Raw genomic sequence first — 20,062 nt, 5'->3', positions numbered from 1 at the left:
TAAACTGGCCTTTTCCTCCTCAAGTTGGGAATGGGTTGTAGCGCGGGGTCAGTGGAAGGAGGAAGAGAAGGAGGAGGAGGAGGAGGAAGGTTGGCCGGAACCTGCTCTTTAGGGGCATCCTTGGAGGATTGCCCTTTGTTCCTATTGGACATAAGACCCCTTAGACCGAATCTCGGTTTTAAGTCCATGCCTTCCTCTTTAATTTCTTGGCTCGTGTCAATCTGAGCAACTACTAGCCCAGGAGAGTGAGTCGCCGAGAAGCGATCAAGATTCGAACTGGAATTTGAAAGCTCTACGGGCCTTGTTGATACATCGCCCTTCTCGTTGAAATGGAAATGATCGATTTTAGCTTCAAGGGACGAGCGCGAGGAGTCAATTCCCTCCCTTGGAACGGCTACCTTTTGGAGAATGCTTTGAGTGGGCAGTTGGACTGGTGGTAAGTCTTTCAGAGCAAGGAAGCCCGGCTTAAAAACGTCAATGCGGGCTAATCGGGGACTCCCAGCCCTTATCGCCTGGCCCACGTCCACTAAAGCTCGAGAAAGAGGCTCGTAATCCAAGATGAGGTGAGCGGCCCGCAACTGTCCGTCCTCGCTCACAAAAATCTCGGACCTTAAGAGGTAGTTGAGAGCTTGGACGTTGACCAGACTGATCCTCGGAGTAGTATGTTCTTTATCTGCAAAATATCTAAAGGGAGGGTTATGTCAGTTCGAGAAGGCAAACAATCAAAACCGAGACCAAGACAAGTGAAAGGAAAACTCAAAACTTGATCCTAAAGTGCCCCACCTGGTGCTCCCGCCCTAACTGGGCAGCGAAGACCGTCGTGCCATGCTCCGGAGACAATCAAATAATCGTCCTTTAAGCCTTTGTTGGACTTGGGAAGGTAAGATATCAGCCTTACCTCGTCGGACCTGGATTTTAGGTAATACGACTCATTAAGGCAATGACATTCGTACAAGTGAACTACATCGTGCCATGAGAGGCCGAGGTTCATTTGTTCGTTTAGAGCGTCTACGCACCCTAGGATCTGGAACATGTTAGCGGCACACTAGTGGGGGGCCAACCTATGGCCGCGCAAGTAATCCCTAGTTATCCTCCCCATGGGAATCGTCATTTCTCCTTCTATGAAAGCGATCATAGGAATGATGACTTGTCCCGTTTCTCTCTTGGTTAGGATTTGGTCCGAGGAGCAATATTCTAGACCCACTCCTTGCGGGATACGGTATTTGGCCCTAAAACCTTGCATGCTGGTCGGAGAATCTACTAGGTTCTTAAACTTACCTATCCTATTAACCCTAGGTGACATGGAAAAAGGTTCGCTAATGAAAGGAGGTCGAGGAGAACAGCAAAGAAGGAGAGTTAAGGAATACGGGGAAACGAACACTTACGGGAAGCGTGAGTTCTAAATCTCTCGAGCTTTCAAAGGATCCGCCCGGAATCCTTACAGAAATGGCTATGGACTTTTGAGTGTTTTGCGAGAGAAAGTGCTGAAGTACTCTGGAACGCTTGAGTGTCTTTTCTAAAAAAGGGAAAGTAATCTCCCTCAGAAGCCTTATATAGTGAGGAAAAAATAAACGGGATTACTCCCGCCCAAAAAATTGGAGGGACATCTACCGTTGATTAAGTGCTCCACCGTTGGATGCGAGGGAACATAGAGTCGCTTGGTGCAATTAATGGCGCCTCGTGGGCTACGAAACGCTAGTTGCAATAATGAGGCACGTGAGACTGTTCTCCCACACGCGTGAATCAAGAAATTGTGATAATTTATCCATTAAATATTAAAATCCCACATTTTCTCCTCGGATAAGAGGGAAAAACCGGAATTTTGAGGGGCTATTGTAGGGGTAAAGGCCCAAAATCACACAATGGGCCTTGGGCCCCATACGGGAAGATCAATCACGTCTGAGGAGAAGACGTGGGTGCCAAAAGGACTCCCAGCCCAGTTCTCGTGGACATAAAGACATTTAGAGCTCGTTTGGATTGCTAGTTTTGATAACTTAATTCTCTGTTTTCATAACTCATAACTCAAAAATGGTGGGACTCATAGCAAAAAGTTTGTTTGACAAATAATAACTCTGTTTCCATCACTCAATTCTCTGATTTTTGAGTTATGAGTTATGGAAACTGAAAACAACTTTTGGCTGTTTTCAGTTTCCATAACTCATAACTCAATGACAATATTGTAATTAAACACACAAAGGGGACCCACATCCGCAACTTTTGACCACCTTTTGATTTTTTTTTTTTTTTCTGGGTTGGCGTTGGCTGTTCGTTTTTCTTTTTTTTTTTTTTTTTTTTTTTTTTTTGGTTGGTGTTGGCTGGTTGGCGTTGGCTATTCGTTCTTTTTTTTCTTTTTCTTTTTTTTTTTTCTTTTCCTAGGTTGGCTGTTCGGTTTTTTTTTTTTTTTTTTTTTTTTTTACTGGATTCAATGAGTTTGGGTACTGAAAAAAAAAAAAAAGCTGCACATGTGACAGGTATGGGGCCCACAAATAGTGTGAAAAATATTGAGTGATGAGAAGTGAGTGATGGTGCCAAACAAACATGGTATTTTAAGTGATGAGTGATGAGTTATGAGTTATGAGTGATGAGTGATGAAAATTGAGTGACTAAAAAAATGAATCCAAACAGCCCCTTAAAGGGCGGTCCGAGGAGAAATGTCTCCTTGGACGTGACAAGTGTGGCTTAAACATGCATTCTGTCTACTAGAAGGACCCACCCCAACGGACATTAGTAACAAGGACGAGTCCCACAGACCCATGTCCAAGGAGAGGCTGCAGCTGCCACATTAAATGCGATGCAACTACTTTTCTGGCTGCATTAATGTGGAGAAGACCTGTGAACAGTGCTACCTTGGCTACCACAACTCACAGAAGGATGGAGGGGGGTGTTCGATGAGACAAACACTTAAGTGAGGGTCTAGATAATCAACAAGTGTAAGGCCACGATGGCTTCAAGAAGACTATATAAGAAAGAGAGTCTCCATGAGGAAGGGGACGGAAAAAAGGGGAACAGAGGAACAGTACAAATAACCATAGTCTTTGAATAGGGACCAGCATACATGCATCTCATCTCCTCGGACTGAGAATCTATGGACGTTAAGAGGATCTGCTTGTGTTTAATTGTTGTATAGCCCAACTTTAACTATTATCCACTTCGCTAAGACCTAGTTCTATAGCCCATTCTCTACAAATTCATTGTTTCTGGGCTCCTTGGACCAAGACCCCATACCTATTGGGCTTGGGCCCCAAATTGTGACCCTACAGTTGTTAATAGTAGATAATAAAATAGTGTTAGTGATGATTTATATGAAAATTAATAATAACTTGTCAGCTCAATAGTAGATGATAAAATAGTGTCAATGATGATTCATACAAAAATCAATAATAACCTATCAATTCTCAACTCTTACTAAACATCATGTGAAGCAATACAAAGATTCTTACCATCGATTCATAACCACGGGCGACGGTTGTTTGTGAAATAATTTATATAAATATTAAGGCCTATTTGGTACTATTATTTAAATAACAATTTTCCTTATTTAAACATAACACTAAAATAACACTTAAAACAATTTTATTATTAAAATTCCCTAACCAAACATGTAAAAACTTACTGGTGCTATACGTCTAACCCGAGGGTCCCTACTCCCAAATCCAAAAACTTAAGGCGGTGCTTTAATTGTAGCTTTGGGTGCATTATGATCTGATTCCGGACCAGATAATTTGACCTAACCAATCACAGGAAATCTGTGTCATGATATTATATGTGACAAAAAGCATCTCAAATCATGATGTGTACTGCTCTCCTTCTCTCCCTTAAGAAAAAAAAAAAAAAAAAAAAAATCTCTTTTTACATTGCTAGACTCTCCAGAATATCCAAATTGACAGGTACCATTAATTCATACGAAGTGACAGGTACCGTTAATTCATAAATGACATGGTCCAGGTGATCTGCCCTGCTTTTTACACTGATAGTGAGGTGATCACTGTAATTTTTATTTTTTATTTTTTTTTATTTTCTAGTTTTATCAGTTAGGATAATCACATCAGTTTTTACAAAATAGAAAAAATTGTTAATTTTATATATTTTAATAAAAAAAGTACTCACATAGTACTTACATAAGTTTGTATATATATATATATATATATATGTAAAAGTGTTATAGTAATTATATATATACACGGTTATTATGGATTTACATTTAATATTTTACTATTTTTTCTCTCTCCATCTCACTCTCTTTTTCTCTCTGGCACCTCTCACTCTCACCTCACTCTAGCCGTGCCACTGCCACCATCGATCACCTTACTTGCTGAAGCTCTCGCCAATTGCCGAAGCTCTCACCGATTGCCTCTGCTTTCTTTTTTCTTTGTTTGATGGTTTTGAGATTTTGATCAATGGGTTTTGATGATTTTGATTACTTGCTGAAGCTCTCGGCAATCGCCGAAGCTCTCGCTAATCGCTGCTGCTTTCTTTTTTCTTTGTTTGATGGTTTTGGGATTTTGATCAATGGGTTTTGATGATTTTGATTAGTGGTTTTGGTATTTTGATGGGTGGGTTGATGATGAAGGCTAAGTTGATGATCGCCACTGCTTTTTTATTTATTTATTTTTATGGTTTTGATGATTTTGATTAGTGAGTTTTGATGATTTTGTTTAGTGGTTTCGGGATTTTGATGGGTGGGTTGATGATGGTGGGTGTGTTGTGTGGATTGATCGTTGATGGTGGTTGGGTGTTGGTTATTTTGGATAGTGTTGGGTCTGTGAGAGAGAGAGAGGTATTGAGTGAGATGGTTCAAGAATAAATAATTTATTGAATAAATGTGTAGAATAGACAAACTAATGTGGGTGTTTTGTAAAAGTGGGTACGTAAAATAGAAAAAACATGTTTTTTTTTTTGCAAAATGGACAGAAATTTTGCATCCACTGATGCAGATACTCTTATAATAATATTAGAGCAAACCTCTTAAATATCCATATCATTTACACTATATTTTAATTTGATTCATAATCTTTTATATGTATTAATTTGGTTTTTAACTTTTTAATGTCATGTCATTTTAACCCTTGCCACTACCGGCTAAAATAAAAAAAATTAGTTTCCGTCATAACATTAGGAATTATTAACAATAACTTTTATTCCTCAGAAAAAATGGAGAGAAAAGAACTGACCATAAATACTTTTCACACAGCCAAAAAAAAGAAAATTCTCATTAACTTTTTCTATATGAGACTCAATTTAGTGAGAAAGTGTTTACCTCCGTGCAATAAATGTGAAGAGAAATGGAGGCAAGGAAATTAGTCATTATTGTTTTAACATGGAACAAATATTCTGGGACATCCAAATTAAAAAAAATGTGGATGATTTAGATAGAATGGAAGGGTTGCTAGAAAGGATAAACTGATAATGATAAAGTAATTAATGCTAATCGTACCAAGCTAGTCTAAAAACGGATCTCTTAGATTCTTTTTCGTGGCCATCACTATTAAGAGCATTCTTATCAAGCCTTGTATATGCTAAAAGACGCTTTTTTTTAGCATTTTTAACCCAAACGCTTGCTCCATCAAGGGTTTTAAATGTTATAATTTTTGGCATTGATGTTCAGTGCAATCTCATATTTGAGACCGAACTGTCACTAATGGTAAAATTTATATTATTTTTTTATTCAGAGGGGCCCACTTTCTTTTCAACATATTATTTCTTTCTCATTTCTGTTTCATTTCCGTTGCTTTGAGCCAACCATTTCTCTGCTCTCTGTCTCCCTCTGCTTGACGTCTATGCCTCCCTCTCCGACGAAACCCAGGCCAAAGCATCAAGCCAAGCCGATCGAAGGAGTTGTGGGTCAGAGTGTGGGTTTTTGGTTTGGAGCGTGGATCGAAGGGTGAATCGAAGGGTGGATCGAACTGATTGTTTGTGGGTCGGAGCGTGGTTTGGTCGTGGATCGAATTGATTGTTCATGGGTCTGATCAAACTGATTGGTCGGAACTGATTTGGCTGTGGTTTGTGGGTTTTTTTCCTTTTTTTTTCTTGCTATGGTTGGTGGTGATGGGTGGGTGGATGTGGTGGCTGGCGGTTCGATTTGGCCATGGTTTGGTCCGACAGTGGATGTGGAGGGTTTTTTTTTTTTGGCTGTTGTTTGTGGTGGTAGTGGATCTGGCTGGTGGCTGGTGGTGTCGATGGTGGGTGGTTGTGGTATGGGTGGGTGGGTGGATGTGGTGGCTGGCGTTGCTGAGAATAATTGGGTTGAGAAAGTGAGAGATAGAGGAGAGAGAGGAAAAATAATAAAGAAACAATATTTAAATGAAATGGTAAAAAAAAATAGAAGTTTTAATATAAGTTGTATTGTAAAGTGGTGTGTTATATGTTATAAAATTGGGTTTTGAGATGGTAAATGCTAAATTTTTTAGAATGGTTGATAAGAATGCTCTAAGAACCTATCTCACTTAATTAGTAATTAATAATTATAATAATTTTCTTTTGTAAGATGCATTAATATTCTCTTGAATTCTCTATCCCGGCTTACTCTTTAGCACATCGCAAGAAATAATAAATTCAGCATAAATAAAGAGTGAACTTGACTTGCCCAGAAAAAAGGAAAAAAGAGTGAACTAAATGTAACATCTTACCAAAAGAAACAATAAAAATGGCTGTAATATATAATAAACAAGTGAATATAATGGTCCTTTTCTAATATGCAAGTATATACTGATCTGTAAGTCATAAATCTCTTTTTAAAATTAAACTCAGATTACTTTATTACCACTTGAACACAGGTTGAGGAATTGTAGTTTCTGAGATTGAGATGCAATGTCCGGCCACTAGAGTTGGATATAATTAATGTAACAATATCTCATGTTTGGTATGGCTATCTATCTGTTGTTGTTGTTGTTGTTGTTGTTGTTTTTTTTTTTTTTTTTTTTTTTTTTGGAGACTTGAAGATCTTAGGGAAAAAATTTACAATTTTCTGCTAATTGCAAAATTCTACTAAGTGTTTGTTTGGGACAAGCTGAAAATTTCAGTTTATTTGCAATTTTAGTTTATTTTTGCTACTATTCATATGTCTCACTGCACTTTTTGGTATTATTTATATGTCTCACGGTACTATTTAAGTTAACTTTTACATTTATTTATGGTATTTTCATAAAAAAGTTTTCAGTTTCAGTAAAATAACCAGATTCCAAACAGACTAAAAACTTTTTACTGAAAGTATTATAGATAAAAGTAAAAGTTAATTGAAATAGTAGAGTGAGACCTATGAATAGTACAAAAAAGTGCAGTGGGATCCATAAATAGTAACAAAAATAAGCAGAATAATAAAATAAGTTGGCAAAAATAATCTTTGCCAAACGAATACTTTGGGTGTGTTTGGATATCACTTATTTTGGAAGAAACTGAAAATTGAAAACACTATAGCAAAATAATTTTTAAATGTGTGAATAGTATCGTGGGACCCATTTTTAATGAAAGTTTTGCTAAAAAAGAGGTTTGTGGGTCCCGTGAACAGTGCATGGGACCCCTAGAAAAGCATAAAAGCCATAGAAACATGCTTTTCAAAAAAAAAGAAAAAATACACAGGTCCAAACTCTGGCCTTTTCATCAGTATCCAAACGAGTACTTTGTGTGTGGTATTGCACATTTAATGTTTATGGATTAAAAAAATAAAAAGTAAAGTAAGGAAATATCCACTTGATTTGAAAAATAATAAAAGAGTTCAATTAACAGTATCGAAGTGCATTAATTAAAGTTAAATTTTTTTATTGCAATTTATCAATTTTTTGGAAAGTCACACAACCTTTAGTTAAATGGGTAATTATTTATTAACTTTTGTTACTTCTCAATACAAAAGTCTAGCTCAATTATTTCTTAAGAGCATTCTCAGCAAGCTTAGCCTGCTTAGCCAAATTTGAGCAAATCTCACTTAAAAATGCTTCGCATCAAGCTTAATAGTTTACCAAAAATAATGAGTTTTAGTTAACTTAACCGGTAAAATCTTGTCTTTGAATAAGAGATCTAGGGTTCAAAAGGTACCTACACCAAAAATCAATTAACGTCTTAGTTTGATGATAAAAAATAATAATTATAGAGTAGATGCTTTAAGTTAAAATTCTAACATACCTCTTTTTAGATGTTGGCCATGACAAATCATGTGGTGAAGGACGTTGGCCACAACAGATTTGCGTTGATTTTATTTTTATTTTTATATTTTTAGTAACCGATTTGGGTTGATTTTGGAGTAGAGGAATAAAAAAGATATATTTGTAAAGAGTTAAATAGAATAAAAATAGTGTATAGAGAGTGATGCAGTTGTTGTACATAATATATTAGCTAAAGTAACAAAAATAGAGGTCAGTTTAACTAAAATAGCATTGAACCTGATATTAATGATCAAACAACTGCAATCAAGCACCAATTAGCATATTCCATAATTAGAATTTGATCCAACAAGTGCATTCAAGCATCCTTGGTGTGGTGGTCACTTCACAAGTATAAATGCTTGTAGGGTGTGGGGGACAAGGGTTGGGGTTTAAGTATTCAGGAGGAAATTTCACACACATATACACTTAGATTAAGTTAGAGTAGAAATTCTATATTGTATAAAAAAAAAAAAATTCCACGATTAGAATTCAAAAGCTTTACTACTAAAACTCTTCGGATAAAACTATACTTTGTACAACAATACCAACAATCACTACTACCAAAGTTCTATTTCTTACAGCTCTAATCCTTGCGTGATTATTATTTGTTTGATGGAGAGATGGAGTATTGAGTAGGAGAAGGTGCATCCAATAAATGTGCATATGATAGCTTATCTCAGTGGTCCACTCTAGAGGGCAACCCATGCCCTATACTAGATTGTTTGACTTAATAATCTATTGTCACGTAAAAATCCATGAGACATACGTGACCAGCACCACCTAACGTCTAAAAATCCAAATTATCGAAAGAAAATGAAAATCATAAAAGCTTTGTGAGGCCACTATCTTTTTGTGGTTTTTCCTTCTCTGAACCAGACATTGGAAGTTCACCATGAAGTAGTATATGGGGTTACAAGTTTGGTCCAACAAGCTTTGACTTTAACATTGATTTGCTCTCAAAATTAAAATCTCTCTCGGGGTTATTGCGTGCTGTGGAAATATATAACGTACAAGCTTCCTGCTTGGTTTTGTCTCTTTCTTTTTCTCTCACATAAGGCGATTGGCTCAACGATGCTATCCACACCAAAACCCAGGAAAATTTATTGGTAATATTGAATATGATGAAACTAGCAGTTATGCTCAATTTTGAACGGCTTTCAAGTAAGGAAGATTCGAAAATTCTCACGAGGCACATCTATTCCATCTTCTTGTGATTTATATGGCATGCATGGACTAGATTGTTTTGTTTGTGAGCTATGGATATTGAGAACCAGAAGTCGAAAACTCGGAAGCTTGGCAAATGGTTTAAGAGGAAGAAAAAAAGAGCCGACCCATTTCATCTGAGTGAAGATTCAGGTTAACTACTACTTCTTTTTTCCTTCTAAGTTTCATGGCTTTCAATAGTATTTTGTTTCAAAATTACTGAAATCTCTTGCATATGAAGTTGAGGATGAGAGTGATGATTACCTGGACAATGTTCTCCTTCGGTCAAGGGAAATGGATCCAACCATTTCAATCAATGAATTAAGGTGAGACTTTTTATCTTTTAGTCCAAATTAAGAAATAAACCAAAAAAAAAAAAAAGTTTTTACTTTGTGTGTGATAAATATCTTTCTCTGCGCACTTCAGAATCTTTGTGGGTACATGGAATGTTGCTGGAAGATCTCCTGTAGGTAGTCTAGCTGTAGATTTGGATGAATGGTTGAATCTCAAAGATGCTGCGGACATGTACGTTCTTGGGTATGTAATAATTGTTCAGGTCATCTTAATGTCCCTATTACGTACATATCTATCTCTCTTTAATCTCTTATGTCAGAAAAAAAGGAACTCATTTGACAGCAAAGAAAATTCCTCTTGCAGATTTCAAGAGATTGTACCATTAAAGACCCTAAATGTAATAGGAGCCGAAGATCCAACTGAAGCTACAAATTGGAACATGCTTATAGGAAAAACTCTCAATAACAAATATGGATGCCCTTGGTTGACACCGATGTTGAATATAATCTCAAGTGACAATTACCACTACGCAGGGAGTCCCAATTGGAAAAAGAGGAGCAGTGTTGGCGGCCGAATTGGGACTCCAACAAGAGAGAGATCAAGAAATCAAAGTGAAAAGCTAAACGGGAACAGCAAGTACAAGCTAATGGCAAGCAAGAAGATGGTTGGGGTCTTTGTAAGCGTGTGGATGAAGAGGGAGTTGCTTAGGAAGTTTTGCGTTTCGAATGTGAAAGTTTGTTCAGTGGCTTGTGGAATCATGGGTTATTTGGGAAACAAAGGTGCGGTTTCTGTTAGCATGTCAATTGAAGGAACTAGTTTTTGCTTCATTGCTGCTCACTTGGCTTCTGGTGAGAAAAAGGGTGATGAAATCAGAAGGAATCGCCAAGTCTCGGAGATTTTCAGGCGAACATCTTTCCCTCAAGCAGCTAAAACTGATAATAGTTCACCCCCTCTCAATATCTTGGGACATGAGTAAGTGGTCCTACTCCAAACAAATAAGCAATAAGATTTTATATTGTTTTGTTCAATGTTGGTGTTCAGTATTTTTGGGCCTAAAAATTAAGATTTTGAATTTCAATCCTTCTTAAGATCAAAAACTTTTGACAAGCATAGTTTTTGTCAATAGTACGACCATAAAATTATTCATCTACTTTGATATTTGGAGGGCTTGTATTAAGGAAGAAATTGGATTTCAACAAGAAGATCTTAACGCTAATCGCATCACATTACTGTTACACAGTAACATCTTTGCATTTGAAATCTTATTCAACATTCAAAAGTATTTTCAGTATCAAACTTCTATTTCAAATTCCAAGTAAATATTAAAATGCAACACCTTAATAAAAAGATAATTTGAAGAGGATGAAGAATGTTAAAGTTATATGATATAGGCTGAACAAAATTTCTGATCTTTAATAAATTAAAATGTATTATGTTTGTGGAATAGCCAGATATTCTGGTTCGGGGATCTCAACTATAGACTATGCTTGGAGGACAGTTTTGCAAGGCAGCTGATAAAGAAGCAAGACTGGAAAGCATTGCAAGAGTTTGATCAACTTCGGAGGGAACAAAAAGATGCAAGAGTATTTCAGGGTTGGCAGGAGGGAGATATAGATTTTGCACCTACTTACAAGTATTCTTCCTCAAATCACAACCGGTACTCAGGTGGCCTTCCAAGCAAAGCAGGAGAGAAGCAAAGGACTCCAGCATGGTATAATTATCAATCCAATAAGTCTGGAGAGACAATTTTTTTTTCAGTCACAACTTATCATGTCAGTAATTGTCAAAATTTTTGTATCCCTAACATTGCTCTCATCAATCACAGTTTTTGCTTAAAATTTTGAACTGTCTCAAGGCCAGATGACCATGATTGACCCAGTCCTAGGTTGCAAGTGATAGTTTGACCTGAAATAAATTTCCATCTTCATTGTCAATTGTCATAAATTACAATATTAGTAGCAGTTGCTTTAAAATTACTTCGCTAGAACAATGTATGAGACAAGATCATGTAATGGCAGGTGTGATAGAATTCTATGGTATGGGAGAGGGATAAAGCAAATATCCTATTTTCGTAGTGAAAGCAAGTTCTCCGACCATCGACCCGTTTCTGGCCTATTCTCTACAAAGGTCAAGATGTTAAGTCTACCAGTCCAGGAGTTGTTGCACTGCACACCATTTTTCCCACCATAAGACCCCCCAAACTAACTGTAAGTTCTACCTGATTGTTCGAAAATACTGGTTATCTGGAAATTCTACTTGTACATAAATTTCAGTAAATTGAGTCATTTATGGAGTATTTAAATTTGTGGCCATAATGAAAGTGTTGTCATCATCATTATCATTATTGTATTTATTGCAGGAGCTGTCTCATGATGAAGTGACGAAATCAACATTCCTATTGTTGATTGTAAATGATATTGAACCATCGTCAATACAAGTGCATAAATGTAAATGAAACGGATGAGAATGGATACAGCTGGCCCATGTAGCTGCAGGCTGGCTCCGTGAGATATGTCGTTGTCTCATAGTTCTAATTTTCTCGGTTTTCTTTGGGATTATTATTTGTTCGAAATGAAAATTAGATCTGATAGGCAAAAAGTAAAGCATTCTGATATATTTATTTATTATTTTTTTTTGGGGGGGTGGGTTAGGAGGGAAGGAAATATTAACTTAGCAGGGAATTATCTAGCAAAACAAAGGTATGAGGGAGTGAAAATTAGGATTCTTTGAAGTGTTTATGAAAATAAGCTTGATAGAATTTGAATGAAGCTTTGAAACATAGAGCATTTCCAAACAATTAGCATATTTTTTTTCCTCCTATTATTATCTTTTGTACAAAATGGGCAGTCACATCTTCCCTGAAAGGCTGAAACGCAGGAGTTTTACTCAACTTCTAAAGCCAGTTGTCTTCAATATGAACAGTAAGTAACATGAATGTTTGGACCCTCGAGTGCGCAATTGCAGTACATATTTGATAAGATCAACACTATAAATGCAGTAATAGCAAGTAGACTACTTACAAAGAATCAGTTTGCCACGTCTACCTGATCAAATCCACTCAGAGCCTCCACATTATCTAAATGACAACTCGGACAAATAAAACTCCTCTGCAACTCCTCTCTGAGGGAAGCAAACTTAAATTCCAATTCATCACTCTGCGTGTTTACAGTCAAAGAAACATTCTTGGCTAGTTGGGCTCATAAACTATGTTGGTTGAAGCACAAGCAAAATAGCTCAGATGAAAGAAAGCAAGCATATTTTTCCAATTCTATACCATATTAAACATTATTGCTCTTCTGGTTGCTGGGTGATCCAGAAAATAAAAATAAAAATAAAAACGGGATGAGAATAAGGAAAATGAAAAAATAAAAAATGGTGTCAAGATTTTTTAATGAAGCCCTTTTACTGTCAATTAGTTGCAAGCTAAATATCTCTTTCCTACCAGTTGTAATGTTGTTTGTACAAATGAGCTTGACAGTTTTCTTTATGATGCAATTTTATCTTTTGTTCTCATAAATTATTAAACAGTTAGTGACCTTTCAAAAGGTAGTACCCAATGTATAGATTTGATAAGGATATATTGTTATGTCATCTACTGCTTTCTTTACTTTCATTATCACTTCCATCAGAGACACCTTCTTCTCAAAATCAATCAAATCCTGCTGGACCTGCAGGAGTCACAGACAATTTAAGTATTTGTTACAGAAAATTTCAACAAGATCTCTCTCTCTCTCTAAAATAAGTTTTAGCCCCAATGGGATGGGGTAGTGGAGAATTAAACTAGTAACCTCCGCTTTGCAAGGCATGATCCCTGGCCGATTACACCCCTTGGGGTTCATCAAGATCTCATATGAGAAAGGAATAAGAGATGTAAAGTCTAGACCTTTCGAAAAATGCATTATATTGTAGAACTTTTATGCAGAGGACTAACTTCTCACCTGCTTTTGAAAATTCAGCTCTGCTTGGAATTCTTCTTCCTCTTTAGTTGTTTGGGATATTATATGGGCCAATGTGTCCTCAGAAGTCTTTGGATCTACTTCAGTGACTTCCATCACGTGTTTGTCTTTGGTTTCTGAAATAAGTCGCAAGCTCCTCAGTTTCTAGCTAACAACATTAATCAATGTAAGTAATTGCATGCAAGAAAGATTCAATTAGAAAACAAAGAGGAGATAGGGAGGGAAGAATAAAATGGAAAAAATGACACGGGGGTCAGGAAGAGACATAGAAAAGCTCTTTCGTGTATGCAATGAGCAAAAAGTTAGCTAAAATAATTGATTGAGGTTTCATATTTATATTAGTTAATGTCTCCAAAATTACCAATATGCTTCCTTAGTAATTTGACAGGACATTGTCAATCAATAGCAGTTTACCATTCTATAACAGAAATTTAATTATTCAACACGTGTTTGCAAACTTCAGCTTCCAAGATGCAGAAATGTAGAATTGATTTGTGTTGAACTATGAAAAATCAAAAACCAACAAATCAGTTCAATTCACGGAAGTTTTTGGATTTTAACCTATATACTTGAGACTAATTGGGAAATGGGAAGCCCATTATGCCTTTTTTTTTTTTTTTTTTTCTAATAAAAGGCACATGCCGCATGATCATACCACAGAAACAATACAAAAAGGCAAATGCCCTGATTTATTTTTTTGTTAACAAACATCAATGCCAGGAATTGCAAAATCAATTTCCATGATAATATTAAACTGAAAAATTGTACCAATGCTATCACCTGTTGCCATTCCAACATGATTTTCATGGTGTACATCACAAGTCATTGTCTCTTGGTGAAATTTCCTGTATTAACAAGCAGTAATATGATCACAGAAAATCAGAATATGCTAGATATTTTATAACGCTCTGCACACTTTCTTCTATACTACATCAAGGTCCGTAAAATCCAAAAATGAGTTTTTATTGAATACTATCTCTAAGAACAGCAAGAATCTCAAAATCTTCATGCCAATAATATAGCAAGTTGTTTTCCAGTATCTTGTACTCAATCAGTAGATATAAGAGGCCTTTTGATTTCTTAGTGCAAGGTTGTAGGATCATCAAGATCCTGTAACGAGGATAATGATATGTTCTAATTGATAAAGTATAATAACAATAAAGGCATCAGTCGATGTAAGCAAGCAAAAGAATAAGAAACAAAAGTACAATGGACACCAGCTTGGGGCAGTATATATTCTAATGCATTAAAAAGCTTACTCACTTGCTATATGCCCATATCTATTCTCTTGAAAATTGAATATCGCCTACAAGTACTACACTATTTCAAAGGTAGCCCATGCCATGCCATGTCACTCACCACCATTTTGAAAACAGATACAACACTCAAATTTTTCTAGGGATTTCCTTTCTTTACATTCTGCAATATCCATTTAAAGGAGAATCCTACCTAAGAAACACGCACGTGCACTTAAACGCTTCATATTCCATATGGAATCATTGCCAGGAATCAAGATCATATGTCAAACACTGGTCAGCTGACTCAGTTATGTTGTTCAAAGAATAAAACGCTGAGATCTGCATAAGCGAGAGTAGAAAACCAACCTTATCCTAGCGTTGAGCTCAACCATTTGGCTTATAAACTCATCTCTGCAAGGACAATAAGAGCAGTAGAGATAAATGCATGAAAGCCAAATTTGTGTTACACTACAACAACGATTCCATACTCAAAAAGCATAATCAAGTATAGGATGACAATACTATACCGCAAAGCTCCTTCAGTATTCTTTGGAAGATCCAATCACATTTTCCCATACATCAAGGTTCAATTGAAGAAAACAGAATTCAAGTTAGCTTTATCAGGAAAAAGAGGTTCAAACTACACACACAAAAAAAAAAAAAAAAGAAAAAAAAAAGGCTTTACCAGTACCTTCAGAGCTTCCACATCATATCCAATGGTGGATACTTCGTCCTGAATCAGAGAAATCCTTGCCTGAAAGAAATTAAGAGCAATTGCATTGAAATTAATTCGACCTAAACTTGATCTAACTGAGGGGAAATTCAACGACAAATTGACACGAAATCCAAAGTAAAACAAAACCTCTAGGGCTTGAATCGAAGCTTCGTTCATAGTCAATTCAACTTCGTAGCCTTTAAGCTCTTGCTCAGCGGTTTCTTTTGCGCGCTTGGCATCTTCAAGCTCCGCATTTGCTGTGTCGAGCTCATATCGAAGTTCTTCGATTCGCTTTTTCAAGCCAACTACTCTTCGCTCTGCATATTTCACAATAAATATATGAATCAAGATCTACGATTGCATTTCAGAAAATTGCAACGAAATAAGAAAATCCAAAGCATATGTTTGATTGCCAAGAAAATGTAGGAAGATCGAAGAATTTAACCTTTTAGTTCTAAGATCTATATTGTTCGGGACATAAAAATAAACGCATTGCAATTTTCTGTGCCTAATTCCAATAATTAGCTTACTTTAAAGGAGTTTGTAATGTAAATTTGAAAAATCGAAACCAGGATAGAAAAAAAATGAGATTCAGAGCTGTTTTTTATTTTGTTTCCGCGCGAACACTTTCTCGGGAACCAAACGGAAGTCAATTCGTACCTCCTTGCGATTTTTCAGATGCGAAATCGCGAATTAGGGTTAGGAGCTGCCTCTGAGGATCATTTCCCGCCATTTCTTCTGAGCTTTCGGTTTCGCGCTTCTTTTTCTTCACAAGCTAATTTTTGTGTGTGTGATTGTAACCGTTTCAGGTTTCGTTTACGGCCCTATGCATTTAAGTAGTGGTTTAATGGGCCCAATGCTGAGGCCCAATTTAGAAGGGGCCGACGTAAATCCCAAAACAAATGCAATGCTTTACAAAGTGCAAAGCTGTTTTGGATTGGTGCACAAGAAGGCAGCCCAAATACTTGCAAAATTACCAGCCCAATTCGTAACTTGTATGTTATAAGGGTCTGGCTAATGTATGTTCTTAAGAGCATACACTTTTCATTTTTACATAAAAGATTTCTTAAAATGGTTTATTAATATATGCTCTAAGGGCACACATTAGTAAAACATATATATATATATATGTATATAAAATTTGAAAGTTGGGAGAGGGAGAATTCAATCGTGGAATGATTTTGTTGATAATATCAAGAGGTATTAATTGAGTTATAAGACTTTTGACACATGTTACAAAAATGGTGAGAAGGTATTTTATGTGACCATTCTCTTAACATGTGAATTTTCAGTTATGTGGGTCTCCATATTATTAGAAAGTGGCTTCATGATCCTTAAAATAATAATAATAAAAAAAAATAAAAGGAGGAAGAGAGTGGATTTATAACCATTCTATAGAGGGACAGAGCTAGGATCTTACCTTATGGGGGGTTATATAAACAATTTTTTTTAATGCAAACTAGCATTTAATTAGTATTAACAAAATATCAACAAGGAAAATGCTAAAGCTGCTACTAATTTACTAAAAAGTAAACTAATGTGACAATGAATTAAACGTAATTAGTGTCATATCAATAGCATAATAAATATAACTACTACTAGTTTTACTACAAAATATTTAAAAACTTATATGACAATAAATGTGATTGGTGCACATAAAAAATAATTTTTTTTAATTATTTATTTGTTGTATTTTGATGATTAATACATCAATTTGTAAGGCTTGTGCAATAATTTTGTTATCATTCTAAATAAATTCTTTGACCAATCAATAAATGAAAAAGACAAAATAATTGTTGAATTATTTGGATTTTTCTTTTGAAAAAAATATTGTAGCAAGGTTTCCAATTATTTATCATCTAATTATATGACGAATTTTTTTTTTAACTAAAAAAATAATTAGCATTGTCAAGGAAAGCAAAAGAACCGCGCTTTTAACTTTTTAGTCCCAAACAACTTAAAAATACGAGTCATTTGCATAAAAAAAAAAAAAAAAAAAACTAAAAACTAAACTAAATAATTAACAAATATGTTTTGAAGTTTGTAAAATGTCTAAAACAACACACGCACCACACATTCTGGGCTTTCGGTTTCGCTCTTCTTCTTCACAAGCTAATTTTTGCGTGTGATTGAAACCATTTCAGGTTTCGCTAACGGCCGATTTAATGGGCCTAAGGGCGGGCCCAATTCAAAAGGGCCTACGTAAATCCCTAAACAAGTGCAAGGCTTACAAAGCTTAAAGCTCTTTTAGATTGGTACGTGAGAATTCAGCCCGGATTGGGGGAATTCAATTGTGGACGATTTTGTTGAAATTATCCAAAGATAATAATTGAGTTATAAGACTCTTGGTATATGTTACAAAACTATTGAGAATGTATTTCATGAAACAATTTTTTGTGATTATTCTCTTAACATGTGAATATTCAGTTATGTGGGTTTCCATATTATTAGAAAGCCGTTTCATGATTTTTAAAATAAAAATTAAAGAAGGAAGAAAGTGGCTTTATAACCGTTCTATAAAGGGAAGGAGCTAGAATTTTACCATATGGGGGGCCAGTATAAACAAATTTTTTAATGCAACTATTGTATCTAGGTTTCCCTAATTTACCAATCAAATATAAGTGATACAACTATTTATATGTCAAATATTTTTTGAATTAAAAAGATAATAAGCATTGCCAAGGAAAGAACCATACTTTTAACTTTAAGTCCCAAGTTACAAACAACCAAAGCCAAACAACTTAAAAATGCAAAGTCATTTGCATAAATAATAAAAACATAATTAACAAAATATGTTTTGAAGTTTGCAAAATGTCAAAACAGTACACACACCTTACAAGTACACTTGATCTTTTTTTTTTTTTGAAGAGAGATACACTTGATCTTATAGTGCAGAGTCACAAAAATGAGATGCATGTTGTATTTCTTGGCTTCTAGGGTCAATTTTTAATTTTGTGGGGCCCAAAATAATTAATTTTAAATTTTAATTTATGTATATAACATTCAAAAAGATTTTAAAATCTGAGCATATATGGCTGAGTTATTTTAGGGATTGAGATTTGGTGCAATAGCAAAAAGCTGTTGCACCGTGCAATTAATCATAGTACGTAAGAGAGAGGTGAAACAATAAAGTGTAAAAGTGAAATAGTAAAAAATTGAGAGTTAAAAATTTTTTTATTTAAGAGTTGAGATTAAAAGTGACTTTTGCAACTTTTATTATCAATTGTTGATATCTTATTGCATGGTGCTATAGCTATCTCAATCCTTAGTTTAAAACCACAATCAAATTCACAATTATTCTATGTGACAAACTGTAACTAATTTTCTATCTCTTTCACATAAGCTCGTTACCTCCTTTCAATCATTTCATTATAGTCTTAGAATTTTTGGCCATGGCCCCCCTAGCAATAATATAGTTTGGTCCTGGTTCTATAGGATAGGTTTCCAACACTTGGCGGCGTAGCGCACAGAGGAAGTGCCCTACGAAACCCTGATCTTATTGCTGTCTACGATAAAAGGTGGGGAAGTGGTGGAAAAAGAGACCCACTTATCTTTGCTGCTCAAAGCCAAGGGTCCACATTCCACAGGAGCTTAATTACTTGCTACAGTTACTTGCTGCTAAGCCCCCAAATTCCCAAAGAATGTGATTGCTACCAAACACCACCCACCCACATTGTCAACTACTGTGTTGTCAATTTGGTCATCAGGGAATTTGTTGGTTGCAGATAGAAGAGGTTGTTGAATGCCTAAAACTGTTCAAATTGCCAATCCATCTTTCTTGTGCTATCAATTTGCACAGTATTCACCGGAAAAAACAAAAAAAAAGTGGAGGCGTAGTGTACAGTGGCATAGCCAGCAATTTATTGCTCATATTAAAATTATAATGATTGAATATAGTTTGATAGGAATCTTCTAATTGTAAATTATCTGAGGTATACTTCAGATGAGAGTCTACTCAATACATTTTGAACTGTTAAGAGTGTTTGTTTTTTTGATTTAAATATTAAATTAATAATAAATTTTCTATATTATTTCTTTTTTGTTTTAAAAATTAAAACCATGCATTCATATTGGCTATTGCTATTTTTAGGTTTATTAAAGTCTCTTTTACAATTTTTAAGAAAATTGGTTATTAATAATTTTTCAGTATACTCATTTTTTTTTTTTTTTTTCATTTATTGAAATGGTTTAGGGTTTCAATTTGCTTGGACTTCTATTGGTTCAATGTTTTGGAGACTTTCTTGGAGATGAAAAGAAGAATTAATACAAATTAGACATATATTATTATATGAATACTTTTTATTTAAAGTAATTATGTTTATATGATTACTTATCCAAAGTTTATACGATTACTTATCCAAACTATAAACCCCCCACAAGGTTCCCCTTCTCTTTTGTTGCTGGCAATGTGTAATTCTATGTATAAAATAAAATTATTAATCATTATTGTCATTAATATTAGTATGAAATGATTAAGGACTTATCATTTTCAAAAAATACTAAAAATACAATCTATTTTAC

The 20,062-nt window shown here is 35.2% G+C and overlaps 1 protein-coding gene and 1 pseudogene across 5 annotated transcripts; one reads left to right on the top strand and one right to left on the bottom strand.

The window, feature by feature from the left end:
• Window positions 1-8,946: 8,946 nt before the first annotated feature.
• LOC115976767 lies at window positions 8,947-12,429 on the top strand (annotated as a pseudogene).
• LOC115976768 lies at window positions 11,350-16,347 on the bottom strand. Of its 5 annotated transcripts, none has more exons than XM_031098250.1 (10): window positions 16,202-16,347; window positions 15,689-15,858; window positions 15,512-15,580; window positions 15,354-15,373; window positions 15,193-15,237; window positions 14,357-14,433; window positions 13,571-13,704; window positions 13,212-13,300; window positions 12,653-12,791; window positions 11,350-11,537 (listed from the first exon to the last, which is right to left on the bottom strand). In XM_031098250.1, the coding sequence occupies exons 1-9, from the start codon at window positions 16,272-16,274 to the stop codon at window positions 12,659-12,661; spliced, it is 810 nt and encodes a 269-aa protein (XP_030954110.1). In that variant the 5' UTR covers window positions 16,275-16,347; the 3' UTR covers window positions 11,350-11,537; window positions 12,653-12,658. The 5 variants fall into 5 exon arrangements, with proteins under 5 accessions (XP_030954110.1, XP_030954107.1, XP_030954111.1 ...); XM_031098247.1 differs by having other exon boundaries at window positions 12,677-12,791; XM_031098251.1 differs by having other exon boundaries at window positions 12,677-12,791; window positions 14,369-14,433.
• Window positions 16,348-20,062: the final 3,715 nt, after the last annotated feature.

Source organism: Quercus lobata, chromosome 2 (assembly GCF_001633185.2).
Source record: "Quercus lobata isolate SW786 chromosome 2, ValleyOak3.0 Primary Assembly, whole genome shotgun sequence".
Taxonomy (NCBI): Eukaryota; Viridiplantae; Streptophyta; class Magnoliopsida; order Fagales; family Fagaceae; genus Quercus; species Quercus lobata.
Note: the sequence above shows the minus strand (reverse complement) of the source record. Positions and strands in the feature narration are given on the sequence as shown.

Excerpts from the sequence above, each read along its gene's own strand:
- LOC115976768 (XM_031098247.1), bottom strand. The coding sequence starts at position 16,274 with ATGGCGGGAAATGATCCTCAGAGGCAGCTCCTAACCCTAATTCGCGAT. Across the intron at positions 15,238-15,353 it reads AATACTGAAGGAGCTTTGCG|AGATGAGTTTATAAGCCAAA; the intron begins GTATAGTATTGT and ends TTGTCCTTGCAG. Across the intron at positions 12,792-13,211 it reads GCAGTAGATGACATAACAAT|GCAGAGTGATGAATTGGAAT; the intron begins ATATCCTTATCA and ends GACTGTAAACAC.